Source organism: Oncorhynchus mykiss, chromosome 4 (genome assembly GCF_013265735.2).
Source record: "Oncorhynchus mykiss isolate Arlee chromosome 4, USDA_OmykA_1.1, whole genome shotgun sequence".
In the NCBI taxonomy this organism is placed as follows: domain Eukaryota; kingdom Metazoa; phylum Chordata; class Actinopteri; order Salmoniformes; family Salmonidae; genus Oncorhynchus; species Oncorhynchus mykiss.
Window position 1 is genome coordinate 39,544,940 of NC_048568.1, and position 27,561 is coordinate 39,572,500.

At 43.8% G+C, this 27,561-nt stretch overlaps 2 protein-coding genes across 5 annotated transcripts in view; both read left to right on the forward strand.

Annotated features, from left to right (window-relative positions):
• Positions 1-17,681, forward strand: part of vps18 (VPS18 core subunit of CORVET and HOPS complexes) — a 34,194-nt gene extending 16,513 nt beyond the window's left edge. Inside the window, exons 6-16 of the mRNA XM_036976263.1 lie at positions 1,084-1,257; positions 1,458-1,583; positions 11,023-11,129; positions 11,515-11,797; positions 12,043-12,288; positions 12,632-12,766; positions 13,022-13,249; positions 13,525-13,665; positions 15,480-15,689; positions 16,021-16,260; positions 16,617-17,681. Of these exons, the coding sequence (XP_036832158.1) occupies positions 1,084-1,257; positions 1,458-1,583; positions 11,023-11,129; positions 11,515-11,797; positions 12,043-12,288; positions 12,632-12,766; positions 13,022-13,249; positions 13,525-13,665; positions 15,480-15,689; positions 16,021-16,260; positions 16,617-16,919 (2,193 nt within the window). The 3' untranslated portion in view covers positions 16,920-17,681. The remainder of the gene's footprint in view (positions 1-1,083; positions 1,258-1,457; positions 1,584-11,022; positions 11,130-11,514; positions 11,798-12,042; positions 12,289-12,631; positions 12,767-13,021; positions 13,250-13,524; positions 13,666-15,479; positions 15,690-16,020; positions 16,261-16,616) is intronic.
• A 958-nt stretch (positions 17,682-18,639) lies between these two features.
• Positions 18,640-27,561, forward strand: part of ino80 (INO80 complex ATPase subunit) — an 88,128-nt gene continuing 79,206 nt past the window's right edge. The window contains exons 1-8 of one of the 4 annotated variants that reach the window (XM_036976258.1): positions 18,640-18,822; positions 20,385-20,455; positions 20,714-20,913; positions 23,236-23,387; positions 23,670-23,737; positions 23,933-24,073; positions 26,194-26,314; positions 26,558-26,763. In XM_036976258.1, coding sequence (XP_036832153.1) covers positions 20,756-20,913; positions 23,236-23,387; positions 23,670-23,737; positions 23,933-24,073; positions 26,194-26,314; positions 26,558-26,763 — 846 coding nt within the window. In that variant the 5' untranslated portion in view covers positions 18,640-18,822; positions 20,385-20,455; positions 20,714-20,755. The other 3 variants (XM_036976262.1, XM_036976260.1, XM_036976261.1) reach the window with 3 other exon arrangements.

The window sequence follows — 27,561 nt, forward strand, 5'->3', positions numbered from 1 at the left end:
TTACTATGTAGTGTATTTACACTCCCTATTTACTATGTAGTGTATTTACACTCCCTATTTACTATGTAGTGTATTTACACTCCCTATTTACTATGTAGTGCATATACACTCCCTATTTACTATGTAGTGTATTTACACTCCCTGTTATGTAGTGCATTTACACTCTATACTATATCTGCATATTTACACACTATATCTGAATATTTACACTCTATACTATATCTGAATATTTACACTCTATACTATATCTGAATATTTACACTCCACACTATCTGAATATTTACACTCCATACTATATCTGAATATTTACACTCTATACTATATCTGAATATTTACACTCCCTACTATATCTGAATATTTACACTCTATACTATATCTGAATATTTACACTCTATACTATATCTGAATATTTACACTCTATACTATATCTGAATATTTACACTCTATACTATATCTGAATATTTACACTCTATACTATATCTGAATATTTACACTCTATATCTGAATATTTACACACTATATCTGAATATTTACACTCCATGCACTTTTCTCACTTCTCTAATGACCTCTAGCAACTATGCAATTTTTTGTTATATTTGTTGTCATAGCTTGTTTTATAAACTGGGTGGTTCAAGCCCTGAATACTGATTGGCTGACAGAATCTTCATTTTTACTGCTCTACGCCACTCGGGAACCCATCAGAGGAATTCATAACATTCAAAACACTTGAAATAACAATTCCAAAGACAGAATTAAAGATTTGTTTAATTTTCATAATTTTCATAATTTTCATGTTAACCAGTTTTATAATAGCAATGAGGCACATCGGGGGTTTGTGGAATATGTCCAATATACCACGGCTAAGGGCTGTATCCAGGCACTCAGCGTTGTGTCGTACATAAGAACAGCCCATAGCCGTGGTATATTGTCCATATACCATCCCCCCTCGGGCCTTATTGCTTAAATATTAAGCTGCTCCCCAGTTTCCAGTATAATGATTTATAATTTGTTATAAGCATGTATAAGCCATTTAGAATATCTTATAGCAATGCTTATAAGAGGTTATGCCTTTATTACTACTAGGAGCTGCTGCCCAGCTTCCAGGAGTTTCCGTTTAACATGGGCTACAGTGAGATCACCTTCTACACCTCCAAGCTCAGGTCCTGCCCCAAGGCCTTCGCATGGATGATGGGTAATGGAGTTCTCTACGGTCAGCTGGACTACATCAGGCCGGACTCGGTGCTCAGTGATGTGCAGGTACTGTTGTTATGCTATTATATAGTGCTTAGTATTTAGGCTTGTGTACTTTCAGGTTTGATGTGTTGTAGAGGTAAGCTCCCTTAAATACATTTTGTCAGTTGTCTTTCAAAATAATTATATTGTACTGAAATTCATATAGCTGAAGCACTGATAAATAACTAAAATAATACATTCTCTCTCTTCCCTCTCTCCATCAGGTGTGGGATTATACCCCAGACATAGACTTCAGTTTCAACAAGCCCATCTCTATCGTGTTGACTCAGTTCCACTTTCTACTCCTCCTCCCTGACCGCGTCAAGGCCATCTGCACCCTCAACGGACAGGTGGGGTCACACACACACACGCACGGACACGTACGGACAGGTGGGGTCACACACACACACACGCACGGACACGTACGGACAGGTACGGACAGGTGGGCCTCCGTCTGCTTCTGCTTTGTCTTTGGTTACAGGTCACTGTAAAAGGTGTAGGCCAGGTCACTGTAAAAGGTGTAGGCCAGGTCACTGTAAAAAGTGTAGGCCAGGTCACTGTAAAAGGTGTAGGCCAGGTTACTGGAAAATGGTGTAGGCCAGGTTACTGTAAAAGGTGTAGGCCAGGTCACTGTAAAAGGTGTAGGCCAGGTCACTGTAAAAAGTGTAGGCCCGGTCACTGGAAAATGGTGTAGGCCAGGTTACTGGAAAATGGTGTAGGCCAGGTTACTGGAAAATGGTGTAGGCCAGGTTACTGGAAAATGGTGTAGGCCAGGTTACTGGAAAATGGTGTAGGCCAGGTTACTGGAAAATGGTGTAGGCCAGGTTACTGGAAAATGGTGTAGGCCAGGTTACTGGAAAATGGTGTAGGCCAGGTTACTGGAAAATGGTGTAGGCCAGGTTACTGGAAAATGGTGTAGGCCAGGTTACTGGAAAATGGTGTAGGCCAGGTTACTGTGAAAATGGTGTAGGCCAGGTTCCACCATTTTACGTGGCGTCATTACGTCACGTTCCTACATTATTTCAGTATGGTAAAGCTTGGTAGCTTTGACATCGATTTTTAACATTGCCGTTAAACTATACATCGGGCCGGTACCGATGTTGACATTTTTAGCTGATATCATCCGATTACGATATGTTCATCGATATATCGTGCATCCCTAATAGAGAATGTTGTTCCCACTGAGAAGATTAGGACTTATCCTAACCAAAAACTGTGACAGATGGAAATATTAGCATAAAACTGAAACCACCACATTTAACCACAGCAAGGTGACTGGGAACATGGATGTGTACAAACAGACCAGCTATGACCTCGATAAGGCAATCAGTGGCAAAACAACAGTTCAGAAAAGTGCAGTCGAAATTCAACAGCTCAGACACGAGACGATTGTGGCAGGGACTCCAGACCAATGCTCCCTCTGAGCTGCGGGCGTGCGCAGCTCCCATCGGACTGTCTCTCTCTGTCTCTGTCTGTCTGTCTGTCTGGTCTGGTCTGGTCTGGTCTGGTCTGGTCTGGTCTGGTCTGGTCTGGTCTGGTCTGGTCTGGTCTGGTCTGTCTGTCTTGTCTGTCTTGTCTGTCTTGTCTGTCTTGTCTGTCAGTCAACCAACCAACCAACCAACCAACCAACCAACCAACCAACCAACCAACCAACCAACCAACCAACCAACCAAAATATATCTACTTTCTAGCCCAGTACACAGCCAGCAGGGCATGCTACTCATTTCTGCCGCAAATGTCTTCCTGGGAACTCAGAACATTGTGGTGAGCAATTCCCGATGAGCCCATGTAAGGGCAGAGAGCATTATGGGGGAAGTGTGTGAGATTGAACTTCAATTTTAGTTAACATATTCAACTTTTCCCTTTTACCGTGGGAATTGTGCTCGAAACAAAACAAACTTTGTATGCAAAACAAACTGCAAGAGGTTTTTCTTGTAGGCAGAACACATCAGAGTAGGATACTATTGCATTGACAGGTACTACTCGGGCCCGTACTCTACACAATCCGTTGCGCAATAACCAGTCATTTGTAGTCAACAATGGGGAGTGGTCACTTGTGAGTGGTCACTTCCTAGAGTTCCAGAGTACAAACTCTGTACAGCTTTTTATGTCTTAAAGGGGCAGTGTTGTATTTTGAGACGGTCTTGAATATGTTAAGTAGCCAATAGGCAGAGGGTAGCATAATTTGTCTGATTGTCTAATAATTTTTTTGTTTTTTATTTTTTATTTCACCTTTATTTAACCAGGTAGGCTAGTTGAGAACAAGTTCTCATTTGCAACTGCGACCTGGCCAAGATAAAGCATAGCAATTCAACACATACAACAACACAGAGTTACACATGGAATAAACAAAACATAGTCAATAATACAGTAGACCAAAAGAAAACAAAAAGTCTATATACATTGAGTGCAAATGAAGTAAGATAAGGGAGTTAAGGCAATAAATAGGCCATGGTGGCGAAGTAATTACTAAAAGCAATTAAACACTGGAATGGTAGAGATACTGGGGTGCAAAAGAGCAAGATAAATAAATACAGTATGGGGATGAGGTAGGTAGATAGATGGGCTATTTACAGATGGGCTATGTACAGGTGCAGTGATCTGTGAGCTGCTCTGACAGCCGGTGCTTAAAGTTAGTGAGGGAGATGTGAGTCTCCAGCTTCAGAGATTTTTGCAGTTCGTTCCAGTCATTGGCAGCAGAGAACTGGAAGTAAAGACGACCAAAGGAGAAATTGGCTTTGGGGGTGATCAGTGAGATATACCTGCTGGAGCGCGTGCTACGAGTGGGTGCTGCTATAAGTGGGTGCTGAGATAAGGTGGGGCTTTACCTAGCAGGGTCTTGTAGATGACCTGTAGCCAGTGGGTTTGGCGACGAGTATGAAGCGAGGGCCAACCAACGAAAGCGTACAGGTCGCAATGGTGGGTAGTATATTTGGTGACAAAACAGATGGCACTGTGATAGACTGCATCCAGTTTGTTGAGTAGAGTTGGAGGCTATTTTATAGATGACATCACCGAAGTCGAGGATTGGTAGGATGGTCAGTTTTACGAGGGTATGTTTGGCAGCATGAGTGAAGGATGCTTTGTTGCGATATAGGAAATCCAATTCTAGATTACATTTTGGATTGGAGATGCTTAATGTGAGTCTGGAAGGAGAGTTTACAGTCTAACCAGACACCTAGGTATTTGTAGTTGTCCACGTATTCTAAGTCAGAGCCGTCCAGAGTAGTGATGCTGGACGGGCGAGCAGGTACGGGCAGTGATCGGTTGAATAGCATGCATTTAGTTTTACTTGCGTTTTAAGAGCAGTTGGAGGCCACGGAAGGAGAGTTGTATGGCATTGAAGCTTGTCTGGAGGTTAGCTAACACAGTGTCCAAAGAGGGGCCAGAAGTATACAGAATGGTGTTGTCTGCGTAGAGGTGTACCAGAGAATCACCAGCAGCAACATCATTGATGTATACAGAGAAGAGAGTCGGCCCGAGGATTGAACCCTGTGGCACCCCCATAGAGACTGTCAGAGGTCCGGACAACAGGCCCTCCGATTTGACACACTGAACTCTATCAGAGAAGTAGTTGGTAAGCCAGGCGAGGCAATCATTTGAGAAATTTAGTCTCTCGAGTCTGCCAATAAGAATGTGGTGATTGACAGAGTCGAAAGCCTTGGCCAGGTCGATGAATACGGCTGCACAGTAATGTCTCTTATCAATGGCAGTTACGATGTTGTTTAGGACCTTGAGCCTGGCTGAGGTGCACCCATGACCAGCTCTGAAACCAGATTGCAAAGCGGAGAAGGTACGGTGGGATTCGAAATGGTCGGTGATCTGTTTGTTAACTTGGCTTTCGAAGACCTTAGAAAGACAGGGTAGGATAGATATAGGTCTGTAGCAGTTTGGGTCTAGAGTGTCACCCCCTTTGAAGAGGGGGATGACCGCGGCAGCTTTCCAATCTTTGGGAATATCAGACGACACGAAAGAGAGGTTGAACAGGCTAGTAATAGGGGTTGCAACAATTTCGGCAGATAATTTTAGAAAGAAAGGGTCCAGATTGTCTAGCCCGGCTGATTTGTAGGGGTCCAGATTTTGAAGCTCTTTCAGAACATCAGCTATCTGGATTTGGGCAAAGGATAAAAGGTGGGGGCTTTGGCGGGTTGCTGTGGAGGGTGCCGGGCAGTTGACCTGGGTAGGGGTAGCCAGGTGGAAAGCATGGCCAGCCGTAGAGAAATGCTTATTGAAATTCTCAATTATTGTGGATGTATTGTTTCCTAGCCTCAGAGTAGTGGGCAGCTGGGAGGAGGTGCTCTTATTCTCCACGGACTTTACAGTGTCCCAGAACTCTTGAGTTAGTACTACAGGATGCAAATTTATGTTTTAAAAAGCTAGCCTTTGCTTTCCTAACTGCCTGTGTATATTTGTTCCTAACTTCCCTGAAAAGTTGCATATCACGGGGGCTATTCGATGCTAATGCAGAACGCCACAGGATATTTTTGTGCTGGTCAAGGGCAGACGGGTCTGGAGTGAACCAAGGACTATATCTAATTCCTAGTTCTAAATAATGGTATGGGAATAATAATACATTCTGTAAAGTGGTTTCTTGCATTAAACGACACAACATTTTCAGTCACCTCCTTGTCTGAAGGACAAGTGGATAAACAGGTTAAAGGTCAAACTCTGCATGTTTTTTTTTCTCTCAAAAGTCTCATGGAAAGTAGGACTACATTGAACACCACACATTGTCTGCTCCTGTAGGCTGAATGATAGAACAGCTATTTCCATGTTAAAATGTTCTGGGATGCATTTCTCTCCATTGTTTTTGATGGTAGGTCACTCCGGTAGGCCAACATTATGATCAAATAGCTACAGTAGCCTACTTTGCCACTGTTATAACTAACTTAAAGTGGGTACTACCTCTGTGTTCACAGTAACTTAAAGCTGGTACAGCCTCCGTGTTCACAGTAACTTAAAGCTGGTACAGCCTCAGTTTCACAGTAACTTAAAGCTGGTACAGCCTCCGTGTTCACAGTAACTTAAAGCTGGTACAGCCTCAGTTTCACAGTAACTTAAAGCTGGTACAGCCTCCGTGTTCACAGTAACTTAAAGCTGGTACAGCCTCAGTTTCACAGTAACTTAAAGCTGGTACAGCCTCAGTTTCACAGTAACTTAAAGCCGGTACAGCCTCAGTGTTCACATTAAACGCGTGCCAGAAGTTGCACAGAATTGCACACAATGTTCCAGTTTGCGCTCAGCAGACCAGAAATATGCTCAGTGCTGAAAACAATTAGAGGGAACATTGCTCCAGACAATCACAGATGATATAAAAAAAACTTTAAAAAAACGCCACGGACACCAACGCCTTTCTCCCGGCCAAGCTAAACACCTTTGCCAGCTTCAAGCAAAAAGGCCGCCATCGCTCCTGAGGACTGTGAGCTCTCGTTCTCCATGAGTATCACATTTAAGTGTGTTAACCCTCGCAAGGCTGCCGGCCCACACAGCGTCTCCAGCCGTGTCCTCAGAGCATGTGCAGACCAGCTGGCTGGAATGTTTATGGACATATTCAATCTCTCCCCATCCCAGTCTGTTGTCCCCACTTGCTTCAAGATGTCCACCATTGTTTCTGTACCTAAGAAAGCAAAGGTAACGGAACTAAATTACTATTGACCCGTAGCACTCACTTACGTCATCATGAAGTGCTTTGAGAGGCTAGTTAAGGAGGATACTGCCCCAACAGATCCACGGATGACGCAATTGCCATCACACTGCACACTGCCCTATCCCATTTGGACAAGAGGAATACCTGTGTAAAAATGCTGTTCATCGAATAAAGCTCAGCATTCAACACCATAGCACCCTCCAAGCTCATCATTAAGCTTGAGGCCCTGGGTCTGAACCTTGCAAATGGGTCCTGGGGAGGTGGTCGGTCCAACGCACCACCGGGGGCAAACTGCCTGACCTCCAGGACATCTACAGCACCCGGTGTCACAGGAAGACCAAGAATATCCTTTATGGTCAGCTACCCGAGCCACGGCCTGTTCACCCCGCTACCATCTAGAAGGCAGAGACGGTACAGGTGTATCAAAGCTGTGACCGACAGACTGAGAAAGCGCTTCTATCTCCAGGCAACCTGAATGTTAAATAGTCAAACCCAGTACCCTGCCCTGAACCTTAGAGACTACTGCCCTATGTACATAGTCATTGAACACTGGTCACTCGAATGTTTACATACAGATTTACCCACTTCATATGTATATACTGTATTCTAGTCTAGGCTCATCCTATATAACTACTGCTATACACACCTTTTATATTCATATACTGTCCATACTGTGTATACACAACATTATATACATCTATTAGTGCCTTCAGGAAAGTATTCAGACCCCTTTGACTTTTACACATGTTGTTAGGTTACAGCCTTATTCTAAAATGGATCAAATAGTTTTCTCCCCCACCAATCGACACACAATACCCCTTAATGACAAAGCAAAAAGAGGTTTTTATAAATGTTTGCTAATTTATACTTAAAAATCACATTTACATGAGTATTCACACCCTTTACTTTGTTGAAGCACCTTTGGCAGCGATGACAGCCTAGAGTCTTCTTGGGTATGACACTACAAGCTTGGCACACCTGAATTTGGGGAGATTATCCCATTATTTTCTGCAGATCCTCTCAAGCTCTGTCAGGTTGGATGGGGAGTGTTGCTGCACAGCTATTTTCAGGTCTCTCCAGAGATGTTCTATTGGGTTCAAGTCCGAGCTCTGGCTGGGCCACTCAACGACATTCAGAGACTTGTCCCAAAGCCACTCCTTCTTTGTCTTGGCTGTGTGCTTGGCATTGTTGTCCTTTTGGAAGGTAAACCTTTGCCCCAGTCTGAGAACCTGCTCCAGAGCGCTCAGGACTTCATCAAGGATCTCTCTGTGCTTGGCTTTGTTCGTCTTTCCCTCGATCCTGACTAGTCTCCCTGTCCCCGCTGCTGAAAAACATCCCCACAGCATAATGCTGCCACCACCATGCTTCACTTTAGGGATAGTGCCAGGTTTTCTCCAGACGGGACGCTTGGCATTCAGGTCAAAGAGTTCAATCTTGGTTTAATCAGACCAGAGAATCTTGTTTCTTATGGTCTGAGAGTCTTTAGGTGCCTTTTGGCAAACTTCAAGAGGGCTGTCATCTGCCTTTTACTGAGGAGTGTCTTCCGTCTGGCCTCTCTCCCATAAAGGCCTGATTGGTGGGGTGCTGCAGAGATGGTTGTACTTCTCCACAGAGGAACTCTAGAGCTCTGTCAGTGACCATTGGGTTGTTGGTCACCTCCATGACCAAGGCCATTCTCCTCCGACTGCTTAGTTTGGCCGGGAGGCCAGCTCTGGGAAGAGTCTTGGTGGTTCCAAACTTCTTCCATTTAAGAATGATGGAGGCCATTGTGTTCTTCTCATGACCTTTAATGTTGCAGAAATGTTTTGGTACCCTTCCCCAGATGTGTGCCTCGACACAATCCTGTTTCGGAGCTCTACGGACAATTCCTTCAACCTCATGGCTTAGTTTTTTCTCTGACATGCACTGTCAACTGTGGGACCTTATATAGACAGGTGTGTTCCTTTCCTAATAAATTTAAACATTATATATAACCTTTTTTTTAAATCAGAACAAATTCTTATCTACAATGACCTTGGCAAAACCTGTACGACGCTTGGCCAATTGTGTGCCGCCCTAATTGTGTATCACAGCCGAATGTGATACAGCTGGGATTCGAACCAGGGACTGTAGTGATGCCTCTTGCACTGAGATGGATTGCCTTAGCCCGCTGCGCCACTCATGTCCAATCAATTTAATTTATCACAGGTGGACTCCAGTGAAGTTGTAGAAACATCTCAAGAATGATCAATGGAAACAGCCCCTGATCTCAATTTCGAGTCTCATAGCAAAGTGTCTGAATACTTATGATATATAAGGTATTTCTGTTTTTTATTTTTAATACATTTGCACAATTTTCTTAACCTGTTTTTACTTTGTCATTACGGGGTATTGGTGAGGATTTTTATTGTTTTATTAATACATTTTTGAATAAGGCTGTAACGTAACAAAATGTGGAAAAGGTCAAGGGGCCTTTCTGAAGGCCGGTCAGAAGTTTTAGTACTTAGTACTTTTTTTCATTCAAGGGTTGTTCTTTATTTTGACTATTTTCTTCATATTAGAATAATAGTGAAGACATCAAAACTATGGAATCATGTAGTAACCAAAAAAGTGTTAAACAAATCAAAATATATTTTAGATTTTAGATTCTTCAAAGTAGCCGCCCTTTGCCTTGATGACAGCTTTGCACACTCTTGTCGTTCTCTCAACCAGCTTCACCTGGAATGCTTTCCAACAGTCTTGAAGAAGTTCCCACATATTCTGAGCACTTGTTCACTGCTTTTCCTTCACTCTGCGAATTATAGTCCCACTAAGCACAAACCAGATGGGATGGCGTATCGCTGCAGAATGCTGTTGTAGCCATGCTGGTTGTGTGCCTTGCATTCTAAATAAATCACTGGCAGTGTTACCAGCAAAGCACCATCACACCACCTCCTCAATGCTTCACGGTGGGAACCACACATCCGGAGATCATCCCTTCATCTACTCTGCGTCTCACAAAGAAACGGCAGTTGGAACCAAAAATCTCAAATTTGGACTCATCAGACCAAAGGCCAGATTTTGACCAGTCTAATGTCCATTGCTTGGGTTTCTTGGCCCAAGTCTCTTCTTATTATTGGTGTCCTTTAGTAGTGGTTTCTTTGCCTCAATTCAACCTTGAAGGCCTGATTCACACAGTCTCTGAACAGTTGATGTTGATGTGTCTGTTACTTGAACTGCAATTTCTGAGGCTGGTAACTCTAATGAACTTGTCCTCTGCAGCAGAGGTAACTCTGGGCTTTCCATTGCTGTGGCTGTCCTCATGAGAGCCAGTTTCATCATAGCGCTTTGTTTTTGCGACTGCACTAGAAGAAACTTTAAATGTGAGGTATTGACAGACGTTCATGTCTTAAAGTAATGATGGACTGTCGTTTCTCTTTGCTTATTTGAGCTGTTCTTGCCATAATATGGACTTGGGTCTTTTACCAAATAGGGCTATTTTCTGTATAGCACCCCTACCTTGTCACAACACAACTAATTGTCTCAAACGCATTAAGAAGGAAAGAAATTCCACAAATGAACTTTTAAGGAACACCTGTTCATTGAAATGCATTCCAGGTGACTACCTCATGAAGCTGGTTGAGAGAATGCCAAGAGTGTGCAAAGCTGTCAAGGTAAAGGGTGACTATTTGAAGAATCTCAAATGTAAAATATATTTTGATTAAAAAAAAAAATGTTTAGTTACTACATGATTCCATATGAGTTATTTCATAGTTTTGATGTCTTCACTATTATTATACAATGTAGAAAATTAAAGAACTGTGTGTGTGTGTGAGTACCCTGGGTGTGTATCAGAACGAGCAATTTCAGAGTATGCCATATATATGTGTGTGTGTGTATATATATAGATATCTATATATATATATATATCTATATATATATCTCTATATATCTATCTATCGATCGTTCTGATATTTCTTTATTTTATATTTTTGGACTTGTTTGTATTGTTAGGTATTACTGCACTGTTGGAGCTAGAAAAATAAGCATTTCGCTGCCCCTGCGATAACATATGCAAAATATGTTTACGAGACCAATAAAATGTAGTGTGATTTAGTGCACTGCTTTTGACTGGGGCCCCCTTTTTATGAATAGATTAAATGGATGGATTGATTGATTGACAGGTGGTGTACGAGGATGTGTTTCCTGATAAGTTCGGCACTCTGAAGAAGATGATCAAAGACCTAGCAGGAGGCCTGGTGTGGATCTATACTGAGAAGGCTGTCTTCAGGTTCGTTTACATGACATTTTAGTTTTTTAGTCATTCAACAGACACTCGTGCCCAGAGAGACTTACAATTAGTGCATTCAATCAAGATCGACAAAACTTTCATCTGGCAGTCATTTAAAAAAAAAAAATGTTTTACAATAGCCAAATATCTGTGGAATCAGACTAGCTCTGCCATTAGTGTCTGAACAAGTTCTAACTGTCATCTGTGGAATCAGACTAGCTCTGCCATTAGTGGCTGAACAAGGTTTAACTGTCATCTGTGGAATCAGACTAGCTCTGCCATTAGTGGCTGAACAAGGTTTAACTGTCATCTGTGGAATCAGACTAGAAAGAACAGACAAAGTGAGTGTGACAGTAAGTTTTTTTTTTTTTCTTCCTCAATCCAGATACCACATCCAGAGAGAAGCCAGGGATGTGTGGCAGATGTACATGAGCATGAACAAGTTTGACCTGGCTAAGGAGTACTGCCGGGACCGGCCAGAGTGCATGGACATGGTCCTGGCTAAGGAGGCAGAACACTGCTTCCAGAACAAACGCTACTTGGAGAGCGCTAAATGCTACGCTCTGACCCAGAACTACTTCGAAGAGATTGCTTTGAAGTTTATCGAGGCAAAACAGGACGAGGCTCTGAAAGAGTTCCTGCTGAAGAAACTCAATAATTTAAAACAGGTATACGATGCATGATGTTTTTGTGACCTAAGTGTTTACAATTCAAAACCATACAACTTTATTGTCTGTAACAGTGAGCAACGGAAGCTTGTCTTCTGCTCACTTCTCAAACTGCCAGATAGTTTGTCTTTTGTGTGGTCTGTTTTCAACATATTTTATGCTTTTTTTCATCATGTTACCCCTGTTTGCAAAGTAACATTTCTTCTGGGGACAATAAAGATTGATTGATTGATTGATTGAAACAGAGTGAGAAGACCCAGATCACCCTACTGGTCACTTGGCTGACTGAGCTTTACCTGAACCACCTGGGGCTTCTAGAATCAGACGAGGGGAAACATGGGGTGTTCCAGGAGACGCGTGATGAGTTCCGGAAGTTCCTCAGTAGTTCCAAACACAAGGAGTGTCTCTATAACAACCGAACGACCATCTATGACCTGCTGGCTAGCCACGGCAACGTGGACGACATGGTCTACTTCTCTGTCATCATGCAGGTATCTGTTGATGCTCTTTATCCAGGCTTAGGGCTCAATTTCATTTCCAGTCAATTCAGAAAGGAATCTAAATTCCAATTTCAAAATGTTCCTAATTTGAAAAGCATTGAAGAGAATCGGAATTGGAATTTCAGTGTACTTCCTGAATTGTCTGCAATTGAAATACAATTGACCCCAGCCCTGCTATTCATGCGTGGTATTGTATTGTGCCATTTAGAGTGGTCTCTAATGATGTGGCATGTTTAGGCCCCTTTATGGCTGCTGACTTTATTTTCAGTTTTCTAAAGTATGTATTTTTACCTGCTGCTGTTTGACATGAAAGAATCTGTCTTTATCTCTCTAGGACTATGAGAGGGTGATCTCCCACCACTGTCAGCATGATGACTATAGCGCCGCCCTGGAGGTGCTCTCGAAGCACTGCGACGAGAAGCTCTTCTATAAGTTCTCCCCCATCCTCATGCAACACATACCTAAGAAGGTGATGCAATGATTTTATCTGCTTGCATTGAAATGTTTTTTTTGTTTGTTGTTTGTTGTCTGTGTTCAAGTACATAACTGAAGTATTGTGTTTTTTAATTGAGTTTGAAATACAATACCATACTCGATTGTCCATTTTTATGGCATGTGAAGTGCCTATGTGTATTTGTGAAAGGGAAATCGAATGACTAATAAATATTCTTGCCTAGTTCAATCAAATGTAAATAAAATACTAAATATACCTCGATCATAAGAGGTGGTGGACGCCTGGATCCAGATGGGTTCCAGGCTGGAACCTAAGAAGCTGATCCCAGCCCTGGTCAACTACAGTCAGATGGGTTCAACACAACAGGTCAACGAGACCATCCGGTACATGGAGTTCTGTGTCTACCAGCTCACTGTGACAGAAGAGGCCATACACAACTACCTGCTGTCCCTCTACGCCAAGTACAAACCTGATAGTCTGTTGTGGTACCTGGAACAGGTAGGTTCAAGACTGACTGCCCCAAATGGTATCCTGTTCACTCTATAGTACACTACTGTTGACCAGGGCCTATAGGGACTCGGACCAGATGTCGATTGATAATTGTATAATATACTTTTATTTTTAGTAATGTCATGTTTTTGCCCTATATTTGCTTTTGTATACTTAGTTTCCTCTGGTAAGTGTTCTTGGGTATCTTGATCAAATATACATGAATTGTTAATTTATTATTAATTTTTTTTTTAAAACAGTGCTGTTTTTATTATTATTGACAGGCTGGTACCCACGCGTCATACATCCACTATGACTTAAAGTACACGCTGAGGCTGTGTGCTGAACATGGTTACCTCCAGGCCTGCGTTCTGGTCTATAAGATCATGGAGCTGTATGAGGAAGCTGTCGATCTGGCCCTACAAGTGAGGATCTTGGCTAGTGTTTTCATGAATATGTAGCTAATTGTTGATGATGTAATATTGGCAGGATGTTGTAACAGCCACGACATGCAAGATTTAAAGTGGAAGTGCAAATAGTGAGCTTACCCCCACTCCCCGTCTTATACGTTATCTGAAAGTCAAAGCGCTAGTAGACAAAACATTAGGAACACAACATTAGGAACACCTTCCTAAAATGGAGTCACACCCCTTTCTGCCCTCTGAAAAGCCTTAATTTCGTCGAGGCATGGACTCTACAAGGTGTCCAAAGCGTTCTACAGGGATGCTGGCCCATGTTGACTCCAAGGCTTCCACACAGTTGTGTCAAGTTGTCTGGATGTCCTTCGGGTGGCGGACCATTCTTGATGCACACAGGAAACTGTTGAGCATTTAATTTTTTTAATTATTTTTTTTTTTAAATAGCTGCGTTGCAGTCCTTAAACAAACCGGTGCGCCTGGCACCTACTACCATACCTTGTTCAAAGGCACTTAAATCTTTTGTCTTGCCCGATTCACCCTCTGAATGGCACGCATACGCAATCCATGTCTCAATTGTCTCGAGGCTTAAAAATCCTTCTTTAACCCTGTCACCTCCCCTCAATCTACACTGATTTGAAGTGGATTTAAAGAAGTGACCTCACTAAGGGCTCATTTTCACCTGGTCAGTCTGTCATGGAAAGAGCAGGTGTTCCTAATGTTTTGTAAACTCAATACACGGCGCTGTGAAGAAGTATTTGCCCCCCTTTTCTAATTTTCTCTGCTTTTGCATATTTTCTTGTGTGGCTGAGTTATCAGATATTCAACCAAAACCTAATATTAAAACAAATAAACACAACAATTATATACTTATTTAATTTATGTCATAAATACAAAAGTTATGCAACAACAAATGCCCCTGTGTGGGGAAAAAGTAATTACCCCTTTACGCTCAATAACTGGTTGTGCCACCTTTTAGCTGCAATGACTTCAACCAAACGCTTCCTGTAGTTGTTGATCAGTCTCTCATGTCACTGTGGAGGAATTTTGGTCCACTCATCCATGCAGAAGTGCTTTAACTCGGTGACTTTTGTGGGTTGTCAAGCATGAACTGCTTGTTTCAAGTCCTGACACAACATATCAATTGGTATTAGGTCTGGACTTTGACAAGGCCATTCCAAAAATGTCAAATGTATTGCTTTTTAGCCATTTTCATGTAGACTTGATTGTGTGTTTTTGATCATTGTCTTGCTGCATTCAACTCAGACGGACGGCCTGACATTCTCCTGTAGAATTCTCTGATACAGAGCAGAATTCATGGTTCCTTCTATTAAGGCAAGTCGTCCAGGTCCTGAGGTAGCAAAACATCCCCAAACCGTCACACTACCACCACCGTGCTTGACCGTTGGTATGAGGTTCTTACGGTGGAATGCAGCGTTAGGTTTTTTTTTTGCCAGGCATAATGGGACTCGTGTCTTCCAATGTTTGAGGGGTTATTTGTAAACTCAGTGTCCATGTATCTAATATTTGGTTTTGGTTAAAAATCTGATAACATTCAGTATTAAACATTTGCAAAAATAGAGAAAATTAGAAAGGGGGGGGGGGGCAAATCCCTTTTCACGGCACTGTATGTTAAATCAGGGTCTGAAAGTGAAGCGTGCATGTTGTGTGTGTGTGTGGGGGGGGGGGGACAAAACCTTCCTAAACCAGCTGGTGTAACTTTCCTCCTGTGCTCTCCCTCTCCCAGCTGTGCTGTGGAGATTCAAGATATATTTCCCGAAAGGGACACAGTAAATAATAATAATAAATTATTATTATTCCAGGTGGATGTGGACCTGGCCAAGTCATGTGCTGACCTGCCTGAGGATGACGAGGAGTTGAGGAAGAAGTTGTGGCTGAAGATCGCTCGTCACGTGGTGCAAGAGGAGAAGGATGTGAAGAAGGCCATGAACTGTCTGTCCAGCTGTAACCTGCTCAAGATCGAAGACATACTGCCCTTCTTCCCGGACTTCGTCACCATAGACCACTTCAAGGTTGTAGTGTTTAAGAAAATACATTGGATATATATATATATATAGCTAGCTAGCTAGCTTTTGTTAAGCCCAAAGACACTTCTACACACACCAGAGTAGTAATCAGACCTGGGTCTAGTATACTACCTAGGTTATATACTTAAGTTCAGTGTTTTGAGGTGCGTTTCATTTACCTCGGAGCTTGCACTTTTGTGACTTCCATTGGTTTCATTGTACCAGGCAAATCTAACATATCACGAGCAGATGAGTATATGATGAGTTGGAACCAAACAAATTTCCCCATGTAGGAAAAATGTTAAGTTGACAAAACAATATCCCTTCTTCCCTGCAGGAGGCTATCTGCAGCTCTTTACAGGAGTACAACCAGCATATAGACGAGCTGAAGCAGGAGATGGAGGAGGCGACGGAGAGCGCCAAGCGGATCCGAGAGGACATCCAGGAGATGAGGAACAAGTACGGGGTGGTGGAGAACCAGGAGAAATGTGCTGCCTGTGACTTCCCCCTCCTCAACAGACCCTTCTATCTGTTCCTCTGTGGTCACATGTTCCACTACGACTGCCTCTTCCTGGAGGTCAGTGTGTAAATCTGTTTTATTTGACCCTTGACCCTATTTCAAGAACAGTTGCCTAAAGATATATATACCAGTAGGTCAGTAGCACACCATTTTACCTTAACCGTTGACCCTATTTCATAAAGAGATGGCTAACAATGTAACAATGCAAACAGAGTCATTGGGTAATTACTACATATATTTGTAAATTATGTACACTACATACAGAAGGAAAATTAGTTAGAGGGGGTATCCCCAAAAAACATCTTCTCTATCTATCCATCTATCTATCTATCTATCTCTTCATGAGATTCAATAGTAAATACCCATTTTATTATTCACCACCTCACATACTGTAACGGTGGATCTTTCCTCAGGTGACCCCTCACCTGTCCACCTACAAGCAGACTAAACTAGGTGAGCTGCAGAAGAAGTTGGCTGCAGCCACTCAGACCTCCAAGTCTCGCCACCGCCCTGCCCCCAAGGAGAAGGAGGAAGGGGGCGACACCGCCAGCCTGGGCAAAGAGAATGCTGGAGTCAGCCGTGAGCAAATCAAGTCAGACATCGATGACATCATCGCGTTTGAATGCGTGTACTGCGGCGAGCTGATGATCAAGTCGATCGACAAGCCGTTTATTGATCCACAGAAGTTGGAGGAGGAGAAGTCCAGCTGGCTCTGAGTTAAATGGTTGGCAGCTTGGAGCTGAAATGAGCTAGGTCTGAAATGGACTGCCTGATATGAGGTGGGAAAATTTGACTGAAGAAGATCTGAAATTAGTGAAATGTGCTTTAACTGTCTGAACCGATGAGAGGTGAAATAGACTTGTCTGAAATGACTGAAATGCGCAGCGTGTGTTGTCTGAAATGGAACCGACCAGTGTGTACACTGTAGGCCAGAAAATCAGCTGTTATTCTCCTTTGATAATGGGATGTACAGCCACAGCTGCACAGTGCCGGGCGATGGATACTCACAGGAGTGGGGAAGAATGCAGGCGCTCCTATATAAGCCCTATAAGTGTCTCTGTAACATGATATATTCTACAGACTCTCTCTCTGCGAAGCTTAGAAAAACTGCCACTATGTCGGGATCACACACCTTGGGTTTATTAAGCATTACAAGATCGGTTCACTATCTTTTACACTCATCTGTCTAAATTAACAAATTAACTTGTGAAATGTTCTCTGAAATGGAATGCATATTTATACATCTTCACTGGTATTAGTTAGTTCCACTGGCTATTGACATGAATAGTACTATAAAAAGGTATGTAAAGAACTACAGTTTTTGTTATTAGTTTCCTTTATGACATCATGAGAACTTTCTTCACACCTGTTTCATTGGCTGGCAGTTTATTATGTTGTGACATCTGAGATCAGGTCAATGTAACCCACTTTTGGTTTGCAAAATGCACCTATGAAAATTAAACGAATCTTTAATTCTGTCTTTGGAATTGTTATTTCAAGTGTTTTGAATGTTGTTATGAATTCCTCTGATGGGTTCCTCGAGTGGCGTAGCAGTCTAAGGCACTGTGTCTCAGTGCAAGAGGCTATAGTACCTGGTTCGAATCCAGGCTGTATCACATCCGGCTGTGATTGGGTGTCCCATAGGGCGATGCACAATTGGCCCAGAATCGTCGGGGTTTGGCCGGAGCAGAACGTCATTGAAAATAAGAATTTAATTTAATTTTTTACTGACTTGCCTAGTTAAAGGTTAAATAAAATGAGTCTTAGAATCTGAAAGCTGGGCTGGTGAATATGAAAATACAAAGTAATGGCAGTTAAGACACCTGGATGATTTTATTGTGGGTTTAGGGGATTGAGTGAGATGCCTTCCTCTCATAAATATGCATAAACTGACAAGGACTGGCCAAGTAATTCAATGTTTACACTGTCATCAATGCATAGTAAACTATGAGATTGAAAAGTGAATGTGAAGTTTGTTTGGGATAAAGTAAAGCATCATATGCACGCACACAAGGCTTCTTAAGGAGGACCAGGATCGGGTACATATTGATGATGCTCTAACTTCTAAACAGTTCCATTGTAACACTTGTGCATTGTTTGCCATTTATAGCTCATATCAAATCAGTCAGAAAATCTACACAATTTTCCGGAAAATGTAACAGGCTCGCGATACTCATAACGACTTTCCCCCCTGTGAGTGACGTAACATGTAGCTCGGTAATCTTCGGGATTAACAGACTCCACCAATAGAGTTCGGATCGCAAACGATAATATCGCAAAAATCATTTGAACTACTACTTATGGGCAAACTCTCGCCAGAATTGACTCTAAAATACTTGTTACAATGTTTGTGTTGCTATATTTCCGCAGCGATTCCTTTGAGGGGCAGATACGAAATCGTCACTCTCTCTGCATTCGATTAGTTTGCCTGTTCCCTGCTCTATCCTCGCCATGGCGCCGTGTCCCTGCTCCCTCAGTTACAGAAAGTGGCCGCCTCTCTGCTGCTGTCGACCCAAAGCTCACAGACTCACTCGTTGCCTAGACCCGCCATCTTGGAGTCAGAGAACTGAGAGTCGGCAGCAGCTACGAGAGAGCGCAAAAGGGGGACACGGGGCCAAGGTGAGAAAGTGTTTCGGAGGTAATATGGTGAGGGAGCAATGGGGTAAAATGGCCGGGAGGGAGAAAGAATTAGATCGCGGGGATCCGAGAACAGAGGCTTCTGACACGACCCTCGTGTCTATTCAAGGAGACGGATAGGTACTGGAAAGATTCCTAGGCCTCTCGCTGTAAACAAGCCAAAGTTGTGTATCACTCCAAAATGAATTGTATTACTAAAATACTCATATGTCCAGAGAAGGTTGGTAGCCTTAAAGGGGCAGAACCCATTTGAATAACTCAAAAAGAGTGAGTGGGAACTTCATACCTAATTAATTCAAAAATGATCAGAAACGTATCAAGATTGACAGTTAGCCATTCAAATGTAACAAAGGCCGGGTTAGCAGACAGTCAAACATGTCAAAGTTAACCTGCTCTTTGAATAGGAATTCAGCTGGCCAATGCCTGTTCTAACCACAACATATAATTTACCTTGCTAACGTAGCTGCATACCTTGACCCTTGATATACATGTCATATCGTGTGTTGTGTAGGTAGCTAGCTAACGTTAGCCAGCTAGCTAACATGTCATACGAGGTTAGCTGGCCCACACAGCTAAGTGCTAACAGGCTAAGGCTAGTAAGCTAAATTATGGTAGCATCGCAACTTGCAGGCTAAACGTTCATTTTAGCGTTAACTAGCCAGCTAATTCCCCGTTCAGTTAGACAACTAGCTAGCTAATTTAGCTGAACATTCATTCATCAGTTGTGCTTTGCTCTGAGTGTTTACTGGCAGGCTAGCTACATTGTAACAACTCAGGTTAGCTAGATTGTAGTACAGAGGCTTGATTCACTTTGCAGACACCTGATCTCATTATCACTCAATCATCTCTATGATTGAACCATTAAGTAAACCTACATTTTCCCCACATCTGCAAAAGGATCTCCCTGAATAAAATATGTTTCTCTTTATATAAGTTACCTAAAAGTCCCCATTTCTTTTTACAAGTTAGTGGGAATCAAAGTATTTACATCCAGATTGGTGTTATGTAGCATGAACCTCATACTCCTGTGGGGATTTGTGGACATTTCAAACGAGTTGTGACCATTTAACCTTTATTTAAACAAGGCAAGTCAGTTCTTATTTACAATGACACCGGCCAAACCCGGATGACGCCGGGCCAAATGTGAGCCACCAATCACGTCCGGTTGTGATACAGCCTGGATTCGAACCAGGGTGTCTGTAGTGACGCTTCTAGCACTGGGCACTCTAGCAGTGCCACCCGGGAGCCCCATTAATGAGTCCATAGGTTAGGTTCAGGATTGGGGTCAAAGAGCACCCCTAAGACCCTTCCCAAACCTCTGACTTGAGGTCTTGAAACAAAATGAAAAACAAAACATGCCTGTACATACCTATTCAAGCATATTTAGACTCAATTTCCTCTATCGACAGTTCAACACATTTTTATCAATCTGACACATGAAAGTGCTTGAAGGTCCACAGATGGAATACGCTCATTAGTCCATTTTGACAGCTGTGATTGGTGGGGTGCAGTGTGTGACTTGTGGCTCTTTCTCTCCGTTTCAGGCCTTTCACATCTTCTGAACTGACAGTTGTGATTGGAGATAATGAGGATATCCATAGCCCACATTAGAAAGGTTCCATTGTTTTGTTAATTTCTGCACAAACATATGTCAGTGTTATGTTGCATGCGGAGACGAGCTGTCAGGGAGACGACGTGGAGGTCCTGACTGAAAAACACACAGAATCTTTAGCTGTAATATTACAACTTCTGCTCTACCCTCCACATTGGTTGCTCTCTCTTATCACTCTCTCTCTCCATCTAAACCCCCTACCTCTCTCTTCCCGTCCCTCTCTCCCCCTTTCTCTTTTTGTCCTCCCCTTCTCTCGCCCAGTGAGTATCCCTACCTAGTAGGGCCTACAGGTCTCAGTCCTCCATGGCGTCTGGGGCTGGGCAGGCAGAGGCCGACGATGGGGCAGCATGGTCGTCATCAGGCCTGGCCAAGCCTCTTCACCTTCAGCACCTGGAGAGATCCCTACGCCTTGACAGCTTCCTCCGCCAGACCGCCTCAGTCTTCAACAGAGACCTATCCAGGTAAAGTACAGTTATAGAGCCCCACTCTGGAGTTGTCATGACTCATAGTACTCTATTTATAATGAACAGATACCTATTCAGGTAATATACCAGTGTTTATCCTATATTCATTTAGCCGCGGCGCCCCGCTGCTGCCCAAAAAAAATATTTACAAAAACAAACACATTTTCGACTGAGACACTCTTGGATACTCATGGATACCATTTGTATGTCTCTGCTTGCATTTTGAAGGTATACTGAGCACAAATATGAATGCAACACAGCATGCAGCAATTTAAAAGATTTTACTGAGTTACAGTTCAAAGAAGGAACTCAATCAATTGAAATAAATAAATTAGGCCCTAATTTATGGATTTTCAAATGAGTGGGCAGGGGTGTAGCTATGGGTGGGCCTGGGAGGGCATAGGGAGAGTTCCTTACTAACTAGCGTTAGCACAATGACTGGTAGTCTATGGGAACAGCTAGCTGTTAGCAATTGCACTAAGTATAGTTAGCAACTTCCTTCTAACTGAAGGCAGAGACATACATTGTATCCATGAGTTCATCTGACTCTTAAAGCTGCAATATGTCACTTTATTTGGGCGACTCAACCAAATTCACATAGAAATGTGAGCTATAGATCTGTCATTATTATTGAAAGCAAGTCTAAGAAGCGGTAGAGCTGTTCTATGTGCACTACTTCTATAGTTCCCGGTATGTTTCGTTTTTTGGGTCTTTTACTTTCGGTTTCGGTACAACAGCTTCAAACAGCTGAAAATGCAATGATTCTCTACAGCCCTCGCACCCGAAGCCAGTTCCACTTCTTTATTTTTTTCTTTGTTCCTCTCTAATCGGGGACTGATTTAGATCTGGGAACCAGGTGGGTGCAATTAATTATCAGGTATAACAGAACCATCAGGTGCCGTACCTCGTAGGGCAGGGATGTCACTCATTCCATGGAGAGACTGGTGTCTGCTGGTTTTTCCTTTCAGTTAAGACCTAGACTACCAGGTGAGGGGAGATCCTTACTGAGACCTAGACAACCAGGTGAGGGGAGTTCCTTACTGAGACCTAGACAACCAGGTGAGGGGAGTTCCTTACTGAGACCTAGACAACCAGGTGAGGGGAGTTCCTTACTGAGACCTAGACAACCAGGTGAGGGGAGTTCCTTACTGAGACCTAGACAACCAGGTGAGGGGAGTTCCTTACTGAGACCTAGACGACCAGGTGAGGGGAGTTCCTTACTGAGACCTAGACAACCAGGTGAGGGGAGTTCCTTACTGAGACCTAGACAACCAGGTGAGGGGAGTTCCTTACTGAGACCTAGACAACCAGGTGAGGGGAGTTCCTTACTGAGACCTAGACAACCAGGTGAGGGGAGTTCCTTACTGAGACCTAGACAACCAGGTGAGGGGAGTTCCTTACTGAGACCTAGACAACCAGGTGAGGGGAGTTCCTTACTGAGACCTAGACAACCAGGTGAGGGGAGATCCTTACTGAGACCTAGACAACCAGGTGAGGGGAGTTCCTTACTGAGACCTAGACGACCAGGTGAGGGGAGTTCCTTACTGAGACCTAGACAACCAGGTGAGGGGAGTTCCTTACTGAGACCTAGACAACCAGGTGAGGGGAGTTCCTTACTGAGACCTAGACAACCAGGTGAGGGGAGTTCCTTACTGAGACCTAGACAACCAGGTGAGGGGAGTTCCTTACTAATCAGGGACCTTACTTCATCAATCAAGTACAAGGGAGGAGTGAAAACCCGCAGACATTCTGCCCATTGTGAATGAGTTTGACATGTGTTGTAGGGAAGGTTTTTTCCCCCAAACTCGGTCCTGGGGGTCCTCCCTTGGTGAACCTTTTGTTTTTTGCCCTAGCACTACACAGCTGATTCAAATAACCAACTCATCAAGCTCAACTCATTATTTGAATCCGCTGTGTAGTGCTAGGGCAAATTTTAAATGTGTACCAACTGTGGGTCCCAGGCCCCTGCTCTTCACTGTACTTGCATATATTGTCACATAAACTGAAATTAGGCGAACTATTAGAATTTTCGCAACCAGGAAATGGCAGATTTTTTTATTTTTATTTATTAAAAAAAAAAATTGCATAGTGCACAATTTTAATTGCCAAAATCTTGCACTATCCCTTTCAGAGTTACAGAGTTACAACTTATACTTGTAGCAAACAGAGTGAGCAGTTGTGTGAATGAGAGCCACGAGCGCACAGCCACCGCTTGCGCCTTATCAATAATAATAAATTAAAAAAGCCTGGAGTAGATGTTGTCTGTTCTTTATGACGTGACTGGGATGACTCTGGGCTCACGTGTTTGTCATATCACAGTGACGACAGCGACGATGACGGATTAGGGGAGGGGCCTTCTCTGAGGCCGGTCAATCAGCACGCAGCCTTGGCGATAAAAGAGGAGTCATGTGACCTGGATGAGGAGGGGCTTGTTACCGAGGGCACCATCCTCAACGGAACTCCATCACAAGGTGAAGGGGAGCTTAGGGAGAGTTCGCCTGGAACATTCAAATAGGTGCATGCACCTTTAACAGTGGTGTACGCTCCCAGCTGTTGTGTATATATATTCTGCTACAGGATATGCTTTAGTAAGGGGGGGGGGGGGTCTGGATTTTCAAGGTGTAATCTCAGATTAATGGCCAACATTGACTCCATTACCAAGTGCAATATCCTGGATCCATAAACAAAATCTCACCCAGATCTTTGTTCAAAGACGTTAGATTTTCCTTCACGCTCCTTTTTATTCTCCCCAGAACACAAGGAAGACAAAGCCAGTCTATACAACTTCTCCAAACTGAAGAAGAGCAGGAAATGGCTCAAGGTATTTTTCATTGATTCATGATTTAGTGTATTAACGTTCAGGACTACAAAGCCTAGTCCTGAACCGAAACAAATGATCATGTTTTTTTTTCAGTCCAGAACTAGACTTAATCTGTGTCCAGGAAACCAGTCTGTAGTGGTGAATATAGAGAGATAGTGGGTGGCTGTATCTGAATTGTCCCCCCCCCTCCCATAGAGTATCCTGTTGAGCGACGACACCAGTGAGTCAGACACAGAGGACTCTGACTTCAGTCTGTCCAGAGAAGAGCTACAGGACATGCTCAGACTGCACCAGTTCACCAGGGAGCACCAGAACAAGTTCCACAACGACAGAGAGGTACGTACACACACACACACACACACACACGTCAAGACATACACACAGGCATTCATGCGTGTGCATAACACAACTGTTATTTCTTGATGTGTAGCCACGTGACGACCACTGCAGCCACACGACCGTCACTACTATTGTGCTCGCTGTGATGGCATTGACTGAACAATGATGACTCTATAGCGATGTGTTTTGATTTGTTTTTGCATGGACGTTACCATGGAGCACTTCCACTATTTTAAAGTAGTCAACTGGTTGGGAGGGATCAGCCAATGATCAGAGCTTGCCCGAGAGGAGAAGGGAATATGGAGGACTACATCTATTATTGGAAACCAATGTGACATTTTTGGGACAGCAGGTAGCCTAGTGGTTAGAGATAGGTGACCTAGTGGTTAGAGGCAGGTAGTCTAGTGGTTAGAGATAGGTCACCTAGTGGTTAGAGGCAGGTAGTCTAGTGGTTAGAGATAGGTGACCTAGTGGTTAGAGGCAGGTAGCCTAGTGGTTACAGATAGGTGACCTAGTGGTTAGAGGCAGGTAGCCTAGTGGTTAGAGATAGGTGACCTAGTGGTTAGAGGCAGGTAGCCTAGTGGTTAGAGATAGGTGACCTAGTGGTTAGAGGCAGGTAGCCTAGTGGTTACAGATAGGTGACCTAGTGGTTAGAGGCAGGTAGCCTAGTGGTTAGAGATAGGTGACCTAGTGGTTAGAGGCAGGTAGCCTAGTGGTTAGAGATAGGTGACCTAGTGGTTAGAGGCAGGTAGCCTAGTGGTTAGAGATAGGTGACCTAGTGGTTAGAGGCAGGTAGTCTAGTGGTTAGAGATAGGTGACCTAGTGGTTAGAGATAGGTGACCTAGTGGTTAGAGGCAGGTAGCCTAGTGGTTAGAGATAGGTGACCTAGTGGTTAGAGGCAGGTAGCCTAGTGGTTAGAGATAGGTGACCTAGTGGTTAGAGGCAGGTAGCCTAGTGGTTAGAGATAGGTGACCTAGTGGTTAGAGGCAGGTAGCCTAGTGGTTAGAGATAGGTGACCTAGTGGTTAGAGGCAGGTAGCCTAGTGGTTAGAGATAGGTGACCTAGTGGTTAGAGGCAGGTAGTCTAGTGGTTAGAGATAGGTGACCTAGTGGTTAGAGATAGGTGACCTAGTGGTTAGAGGCAGGTAGCCTAGTGGTTAGAGATAGGTGACCTAGTGGTTAGAGGCAGGTTACCTAGTGGTTAGAGATAGGTGACCTAGTGGTTGGAGGCAGGCGGCCTAGTGGTTGGAGGCGGGTGGCCTAGTGGTTGGAGGCGGGTGGCCTAGTGGTTGGAGGCGGGTGGCCTAGTGGTTGGAGGCGGGTGGCCTAGTGGTTGGAGGCGGGTGGCCTAGTGGTTGGAGGCGGGCGGCCTAGTGGTTGGAGGCGGGCGGCCTAGTGGTTGGAGGCGGGCGGCCTAGTGGTTGGAGGCGGGCGGCCTAGTGGTTGGAGGCGGGCGGCCTAGTGGTTGGAGGCGGGCGGCCTAGTGGTTGGAGGCGGGCGGCCTAGTGGTTGGAGGCGGGCGGCCTAGTGGTTGGAGGCGGGCGGCCTAGTGGTTGGAGGCGGGCGGCCTAGTGGTTGGAGGCGGGCGGCCTAGTGGTTGGAGGCGGGCGGCCTAGTGGTTGGAGGCGGGCGGCCTAGTGGTTGGAGGCGGGCGGCCTAGTGGTTGGAGGCGGGCGGCCTAGTGGTTGGAGCGTTGGGCCAGTAACCGAGAGGTTACTAGATCGAATCTCCGAGATGACAAGGTGAAAATATGTCGTTCTGCCCCTGAACAAGGCAGTTAACCCACTGTTCCTAGGCCGTCATTGAAAATAAGATGTTGTTCTTAACTGACTTGCCTAGTTAAATAAAGGTTCAATTAAAAATAGAAGGAAAAAAAGTGTGTTGTCTTCAAATTGGTTTGCTTAGTTTGTAAATTGGCATTAGTTTTAATCACCGCCATCTAGTGGCCACAATAAATGAATGACATACAAGATGTGGTTCAGGACTCCAGCCCTAGTAGTGTTTTCAAACATCAAATGAAGGAGAAAATTGACTACGTTTTAAAATGGCAATAGCCTAAATGGCACGTCTGCTCCTCTAAATGCCAGTTTGTAACCCCCCCCCTTCCTCTCCTCTCAGCTGCAGCAGTATCAGTACTATAGTACGGGACTGCTCTCCTCCCATGACCCTTTCCACGAACAACAGCGCCACCTGCTGGGCCCCAAGAAGAAGAAGATCAAGGAGGAGAAGAAATTCAAGGGTAAGAAACACAGTTTATTTATTTATTTATTTATTTATAACGGTCTTTCTTTGCTTTGTTTGAATGTCTCGTTTTTTTTATGGATGATTGTTCCCACAAACCTATAAAATAAAATAAAAATATAGAGGGAATCGTATAGATTTTTAATACTGCTACTAGTGAACAGGTTTACTTGCGTCCTGGAAAATGTCACGTTGGTCTCCAATAATGGATGTACCTGTCCATATTCCCTTCTCTTTTCAGGCAAGTTGAAGAAGGGCAAGAGGAAAAAGAAGAGAGGGGAGGGGGAGTTCTCGGGCGAGGGGCGGCCGCATGTCACCAAGATCTTCGCCAAGTTTTCCCATGACGCCCCTCTTCCCATGTTGAAGAAGAAACACCTGACCGTAGAGCAGCTGAACGCACGACGACGCAAAGTCTGGCTCACCATCGCCAAGAAGGAGTGCCCCAAGGTACGCTGGGTAGTGTAGTCTGAGAGATCTTACAGGAGTCCGAATGGTAACTGTAGGAGTGGATGAATATCTTTGTAAATATGTGAGTTGTTGTTGTGAACAGGCCGTATCCATAAAGCGTCTCAGAGCAGGAGTGCTGATCTGGGATCAGTTTAGCCTTTTACATCATAGTGAATGAGATTATATGGACAGATCCTAGATCAGAATCAATAGGATTCATGGGTATGAAGTGATGTATTCATCATCCGGATTTGTCCGGTGTAGGCCATCATTGTAAATGAGAATTTGTTCTTAACCGACTTGCCTAGTTAAATAAAATATTAAAATAAATCCTAGATCAGCACATGCACTCTGAGCTGCTTTGTTCTGCCCTGATCTCTGATTGAAGGATATCTGAGAGGGGCTAAAGTTGATAGAGTATGTGAATGGATATGAAGTGACGTATTCAGGGGTATGAAGTGACGTATTCAGGGGTATGAAGTGACGTATTCAGGGGTATGAAGTGACGTATTCAGGGGTATGAAGTGATGTATTCAGGGGTATGAAGTGACGTATTCAGGGGTATGAAGTGACGTATTCAGGGGTATGAAGTGACGTATTCAGGGGTATGAAGTGACGTATTCGCGTGAATGGATATGAAGTGACGTATTCGCGGGAATGGATATGAAGTGACGTATTCGCGGGAATGGGTATGAAGTGACGTATTCGCGGGAATGGGTATGAAGTGACGTATTCATGGGTATGAAGTGACGTATTCAGGGGTATGAAGTGACGTATTCATGGGTATGAAGTGACGTA